General features: G+C 45.6%; 1 protein-coding gene across 2 annotated transcripts in view; it reads right to left on the reverse strand.

The window, feature by feature from the left end:
- The window catches only part of NUF2 (NUF2 component of NDC80 kinetochore complex), a 59,535-nt gene extending 52,040 nt beyond the window's left edge, over positions 1–7,495 (reverse strand). For both annotated transcript variants that reach the window (XM_043490850.1, XM_038413269.2), the window contains exons 1-3: positions 7,357–7,495; positions 2,252–2,383; positions 1,466–1,540 (exon numbers count right to left, since the gene is read on the reverse strand). In XM_043490850.1, the coding sequence (XP_043346785.1) occupies positions 1,466–1,540; positions 2,252–2,374 (198 nt within the window). In that variant the 5' untranslated portion in view covers positions 2,375–2,383; positions 7,357–7,495. The remainder of the gene's footprint in view (positions 1–1,465; positions 1,541–2,251; positions 2,384–7,356) is intronic.

A 7,495-nucleotide genomic window follows, 5' to 3' on the forward strand; every position in this document is an offset into this window, starting at 1 on the left:
TAGACGGAATCAAAGAAATACAGTTAACTAAGGCTATGGTCAAGTAACATTACAGGCTAGAACAGGTGTGAATGTTCAAGTGCAATAACAGATTTATGATGCACTGCCATGTTTCAGACTAGAATTGAGCCTTAGATATTAGCACAAGCTGATAATTAGTAAGGAAATAGTTGGTTTACCCCCTCAAAACAATGTGGGTCTGGATTCCTGTGCTGCCATGTAATGTTATAGTATTTTTTTTTTACAAGCCTGCATTACATTTTAATGCACTCATTCAAGTATATTACAGCGTAGTACCAACTCCACTATAATTAAAGGCTGAGTGTTGCTTTCTGTTTGAAAGCAGACTATTCTAAGTGCTCTAAAATCCACATGCTGGCTCAGGCTTGTTTTGAAATTTGCTATGCCTCATGGGGGTGCTGAGTAGAGTCCGTGAGCCAAGTTGGTGTCGTTTGAGAAAGTGGCTCCCAAGAAATAGCCCTACCCCCAAAAAACAACATTTCACAAAATCATTTTATTCCTCTTACTTTTTTTGCACATATCTGGTGCTCAGACTACAGCTCTAATCCTCCCCAGACTGATCTCAGTTGCTCTGGATTTATCTCCGCTAAAGCATGGCACCCACTGCCCCTGGTGGGAAGGGAGGACATTATACTGAAGAAGGTACTCAATGTTAGTTAAGAACTCCAGATCAGCACATGTCAAACTGACATGCCTAAAAAAGTAGGCAGCAAGTCTCAGGCTCTGCTGAAGCAAGGTTTCCAGGCAGTCTTGTCACAGTACCTGGGTGACTCAAGGTGACATTCTGTGGTCACTGAAACATGCATTGCGCACATTCTGCAGAGGCTCATTTTTGGAGTTTTGCCCTGAAACCAAAGTTTCTGGAAGCCAGGAATCCTTACATTATTCACGGCTATGATAGACTTCCCTTGACCTTGGCAAGTTGCAACTTTTTGTACCTCAGTTTGCCCATACGAGAGATGTGGCTAATACTTATTTAGCCACAGGGCTGTTAGGGATTAGTTATTATTGTAACTTTGGAGATAGAAATCTATATAATGTTAAATTAATGAGGAATCAGTTTTTAGTTTGCCCAGGCTGTCCGTTTCATTGACTGCTTTGTCCTCAACTCTATTTTTAGTGGTATTTTTAAAGTACTTTTTATATTTATTTTATCTTGAGAAAGAAAGATTAAACCCAAAACACAGCAGACTGGGAAAATAATAGTATCCAGTATTTCTAGCTGTATTATACCTGAAGTTATCTGTTAACTAAATGCTGTGGATTCAATGCAAAATACCACAGGACTTTCAAATTCACATTCAGCTACACAAAGTACTAGAAGGATCAGCTAATTAAAAATTCAAAAAAACCAGTGCTTTAATAACTGTTAATTTTCATTATTCTGGAAGCTGAGTTTCACTTTCTTTTTTTTCCACTGAATTATGCACAACTGTATACACACCATGTAGAAGTGCTCCAGACGGATTCCATACACATTCTGCAAGGTTCTCATGAAGATCATGTGCAATACCTCACGCTACAAGAGGGAGAGAGAGAACATTTAGTTCTAGTAATAAGAAGTACACTAATACCAAGTGACTCCTATTGATGAGCTTCCCCTCCATAAATTACTATTTAGGACTTCCTTGTGATTTATAGCACACAGAATATATCACAAACAAGTAGTACTCTGCCTTTAACAAATGAAGAGCCATTTCATTTTTTCATGAAGACTACGAAGATTTATGACAATGTGTAAATATACAGAAATTCAGATATACAGTGCATTCCATTATCTGAATTCTGCAACTTCTGTATTGTAATACCAGAGCTTCAAATTTCACATTACTGAATACATGGCTAAGCACCTTCACCTGGCTAAATGCATAGTCTTTAAGACTTTAAGAACTGTTGCTAACAACAATTAAGCAACAGACAAATGGCATTCACTATCATTAGGCTAAATCTGTTACGCAGAGGATGGCCTAGTAAAGCAGGTTTCCCAATTTCATAAAACCAAGTTATGGGTTCCAGTGTCCTAATCATGAAATTGCATGCAGATGCAGGGGTCTGTCTGCTCACCTGTAAGATGGCAGACCACATCTGTAATATTTCTCACGTGAATATTTTTACCACAGCCAGTGGGACTACTTTTGCAAATAAGTGTTATGTGGTAAAATCCTGAATACACTATTCTATTTACATTGTCCTCCAGCAGCAAGCTACTCTGTTTCCAGAGCATTCTTACCTTGGGATTTGGAAACAAGTCATTTTTGGAGAGGTTTTTAGCTTCGGATCCTGTTAGGATCTGATTGCGGATGTGAGTTATGATGTCATTGGGATTATATCTGGGAAACGTTAAGAGATCCATTTTGCAGGTCTGCAAAGAAAAAACAGCAGCACAAAGAATGCACCTTTAAAGCCCCACAACTGTCAGAGCACAGGCTGGGGAGATTATGCAGAGGAGCACAGGTCACTGGCTGATCTCCCCAGGACCTCTGCATGACACCAAGCAGCCTCCCAGCAGAGTCCTCAATGGAACTATCATAGAGGTAGATGGCTGCTATGGGCTCTAGCTCTGGTCCCAAACAGATCCAGCACCACCACAGAAAATCCCTTCTCCCCATGTGGAATTGTCACCCACTCCCATTTCCCTGTAACTGTTCCTCACATAGCCCAACACTCCTCCCCCAGGCACTAACGGCCCCCTATACCACTCCAGGGCCCTCCACAGACCTGACCCAGACATGAAGAGCGCTAGATAAAGCGTATATCCAGTTAAATTACCATCAAGCAGCAGTAAACCTTTAAAATAAAATGTTAAATCTTGAGGTTACATGACACATATTGAGAAAATAATTGGGAAGCATTTGGAATTTGATGGGACATGATTAAGATGTGATCTATTTTTATTTATAGGATTATTTTATGATGCATACAGATCAGCGATCAAACAGCAAATACACTTTCCTTTGACCTAATCAAACTCCTTACTCCCTTGCCATATTTCTTGGAAAAAGTTTTTGTGTTTAATGTTTTTTGCAGCTTGTATGCACAAAATAGGACAAAGGTAAAAAATAACTGCTTTTTTTTTTTTAGCCTAAACTCATGATGTTAGATAACCCCAATACTTTGGGGCCCAAAGACACAACCACCAAATGTTGTCCCATTGCTAAAACTTCAGAGTGAATAAACTGTGCCGTGAAGCATAACACCTGTCTTGATGGCCTTTAAAGGTCTGGAAGAAATTTTCCCCCAGGGCAGATTGGCAGAGGCCCTGGGGGTTTTTCGCCTTCCTCTGCAGCATGGGGTCACTTGCTGGAGGATTCTCTGCACCTTGAAGTCTTTTAACCACTATTTGAGGACTTCAATAGCTCAGACATAAATTAGGGGTTTGTTACAGGAGTTGGTGGGTGAGATTCCGTGGCCTGCTTTGTACAGGAGGTCAGACTAGACGATCATAATGGTCCCTTCTGACCTTAAAGTCTATGATTCTTAGTGCCCCCATCAACCTTCCACCAAGCACTGACAGCCCCCCACCGCATCAGGTCCTCCCATGGACCCATCCTACCCTTAACCCCAGTCACCAGGTCCCCAGGTGCACTGCCACCACCACCAGGCACTGACACGTGCCCCGCCTCCCCCCGCAAGGGACCCATCATATCTCTGCCCAAGGGACAGGGACCTCAGGCACCCCAAAGGGCCCCATCACTCCTCCTGCAGGCACTGACAGCCCCTCCGGCTCCAGGATGGGCTATTCAATGTGCCTATTCAATGTGCACCTATTCAATGTGCAGCAGCAGTCAAAAAAATTAAAAATGTTAGGAATCATTAGGAAAGGGATAGATAATATAAAAATATAATATATAAATCCTTGGTAATGCCCACATCTTGAGTACTGTGTGCAATTCTGGTCAGCCAGTCTCAAAAAAAAATATATTAGAATTGGTGAACATATAGAAAAGGACAACAAAAATGATTATACAAAAGAAATCCAGTAGATACAATCTACCTAGATTTCACTAAGGCACATGGTACAGTTTCACATGGGAAATTATCAGTTAAATTGGAGATGATGGGGATTAATACAAGAATTGAAAGACAGCTAAGGAACTAGTTAAAGATGAGACTACAATGTGTCATATTGAAAGGTGAACTGTCAGGCTGGAGAGGGGTTACTAGCGGAGTTCCTTAGGGTTCTGCTTTGGGACCAATCTTATTTAACATTTTCATCAATGACCTTGGCACAAAAAGTGGGTGTGCGCTAATAAAATTTGCAGGTGACACAAAGTTGGGAGGTGTTCCCAATATGGAAGAGGACCGGAATATCATAGATGAAGATTTGGATGACCTTGAAAAATGGAGAAATACAAATGGGATGAAATGTAATAGTGTGAACTGCAAGATCATGCACATAGGAACTAACAACAAGAATTTTTGCTATAAGTTGGGGATATATCAGTTGGAAGTGATAAAGGAAGAGAATGATTTGGCTGTATTGATCAATCACAGGATGTCTATGAGCCACAATACAATGCAGCCATGAAAAAGGCTAATGCAATCCTAGGATGCATCAGTAGAGCCCTGAAAATCCACGGATATCCACTTCATATCTGCAGTCCATTTTTGCAGTTAGTGGATTGGATGTGGAGACAACTGTGCATGGCTCTATTCACCAACGGCGCCTGACCCTCGGCATCCAGGGGAATGCAGTGTGCTCGGGGCCGGCAGCCAGCAGCTGGGGAGCAGGTCAGAGTCACTGATGTCCAGCACCTGGTCACCGCACCATTTCCTATCCAGAAGCTCTGGCCCCTCAAACAACGCCAGCATTCCCACCGTGGCCCAGCCAGGCAACACTGGCCACGCTCCCAGCCCGCTGGCTCTTGGGCAGCAGGGCCTACCCCAGCCACAGAGATTGGAGCAGGTGGGGCCCGAATGCCCCATCCCTCTGCCCTGCTGTGATGCAACACACCATGCTGCTGCCATCACACACGAGCCCCCAGGGAGCGGTATGCAATGCCCCATCCCTCCAATCCCCATGCCACCCCTTCTCCTTGAGACCCTGCCCCCGTGCCACCCCCTATGCCCAGTCCCTGCCCTCATACCACCTCTTCACTGCAAGACCCTGCTCCCTGCTCACTCATCTGCACTCTCTGCCCTGTCACTAGCTTTGGCCCTTGTGAGACAGCTTGTTGCCGCTGGTGCAAATACACATAAAAGACAGCCAGTGGATAGTAGGTCGGATGCACATTGATTCTGGCAGATGCAGATCCACATTTTTTGTATCCACGCAGGGCTCTAAGCATCAGGCAAGTATTTCCATGAGAGACAGGGAAGTGTTATTACCATTATACAAGGCACTAGTGAGACCTCATCTGGAATACTGTGTGCAGTTCTGGTCTCCTATATTTAAGATGAAATCAAACTGGAACAGGTGGAGAGATGGGCTAGTAGGATGATCAGAAGAATGGAAAACCTACCTTAAGCCAAGCTCTTTGAGTCTCCTCTCATGTTTAGTCTAGTCAAATGAAGGGTCAGGGAAAATATGATTGCTCTCTATAAATACATGGTTGGAGGGAGAGGAGTTATTTAAGCTAAAGGCCAATGCTGGCACAAAAACAAAAGCATATAAACTGGTCATCAGCAAGTTTAGGCTTGAAATTAGATAAAGGTTTCTAACCATCAGAAGAGTAAAGTTCTGGAAGAGCTTTCCAAGGAAGCAGTGGGGGCAAAAAAACCTACTTGGCTTCAAATTGTGCTTGATAAGTTTAAGAAGGAGATGGTGTGCTAGATTGCTTACAATGGATGTGGCTATCTGCAACTGCTAGTAGCAAATATCTCCAACAGCCAGAGATGGGACACTAGATGGGGATGGCTCTGAGTTATTACAGTGAATTCTTTCCCAGCTGGAAAGTCTGGCCGGTAGGTCTCTCAGACACGGTGAGGGTTTAAATCATCGTATTTGGGGTCATGAAGTTTTCCCCCAGGTCACATCAGCAGAGACCCTGGGGATGGGGTGGGCGAGTTTCACCTTCCTGTACAGCATAGGGCACATGTCACGTGCCGGTTTGAAGCAGAGTAAAGAGTGAATTCTCTGGTTTCAGAGTAGCAGCCATATTAGTCTCTATTCGCAAAAAGAAAAGGAGTACTTGGGGCACCTTAGAGACTAACAAATTTATTTGAGCATAAGCTTTTGTGAGCTACAGCTCGCTTCATCGCATGTGTCCAATGAAATGAGCTGTAGCTCATGAAACCTTATGCTCAAATAAATTTGTTAGTCTCGAAGGTGCCCCAAGTACTCCTTTTCTTTTTGGTGAATTCTCTGTAACTTGCATTCTTTCAGTTGTGATTTGAGGACTTTTGTAGCCTGGTCAGGGGTCTATTACAGGAATGGGTGGGCGAGGTTCTGTGGCCTGCGATGATGGCCCCTTCTGGCCTTAAGGTCGATGAATCAGGGTATGGAACAGCTTGCATATGAGGAAAGATTAAAAAGACTGGGACTGTTCAGCTTAGAAGACAGACTCTGAAGGAGGACAGAGCTCTATAAAGGCATGAATGGTGTGGAAAAAGCAAATAGGAAGCGTTATTTACTCCTTCTCATAACACAAGAGCCAGGGCTCGCATAGTGAAATCAATAGGCAGGAGGTTTAAAACAAACAAAAGGACGTACTTCTTCATACGAGGCACCAAGAAAAGGAGGGCGTGGGGCGCCTTAGAGAGTAACACATTTATTTGAGCATCAGCTTTCGTGAGCTACAGCTCGCTTCATCGGATGCAGGTAGCTCACGAAAGCTGACGCTCAAATAAATGGGTTAGTCTCTAAGGTGCCCCACGCCCTCCTTTTCCTTGTGCAAATACAGACTAACACGGCTGCTACTCGGACACCTGTCATCACACAGCGCACAGTCAAGCTGCCAACTCTTTGCCAGGGGACGTTGCGAAGGCCAAGACTAGAACAGGGCTCAGAACGGAGCCAGAGAGGTTCATGGAGCATAGGTCCATCAACGGCTGGCAGCCAAGAGGGTCAGGGACGCCACCCGATGCTCTGGGTGTCCCAAAACCTCCAACTGCCAGAGGCGGGGAGCGGACGACAGGGGCCGGATCCCTGGCTAACTGCCCTGCTCTGTTCACTCCCTCGGGGGCAGCTGGCGCTGGCTGCTGGGGGAAGACAGGATGCTGGGCGAGATGGTGGGACTCAGTCTGGCCGCTCTTATGTTCGGGGCACCAGGCACTGGCACCCCCGCCCCCCGCGAGGCGCTGACACTCCTGCGCGCTCCCCCCGGGCAGCCGGGGGCCCGCAGCGGCAAGCCCCGGCGTGGGGGAGGGGTGACTGCCGGCGCGCGCGCCGCTCACCTGACGCGAGAGGAGTGAGGTCCACCCAGCTGGGCCGCCGCGCCGCCCGTTACGTCACTTTTTCAAATCTGGCGGGCGCTCCGCCCCGGGCGACGTAACTTCCGGCGCGACTGCGTCCCTGCCCGCAAGCCGGGCCGCA

Source organism: Dermochelys coriacea, chromosome 8 (assembly GCF_009764565.3).
Source record: "Dermochelys coriacea isolate rDerCor1 chromosome 8, rDerCor1.pri.v4, whole genome shotgun sequence".
Lineage (NCBI taxonomy): Eukaryota > Metazoa > Chordata > Testudines > Dermochelyidae > Dermochelys > Dermochelys coriacea.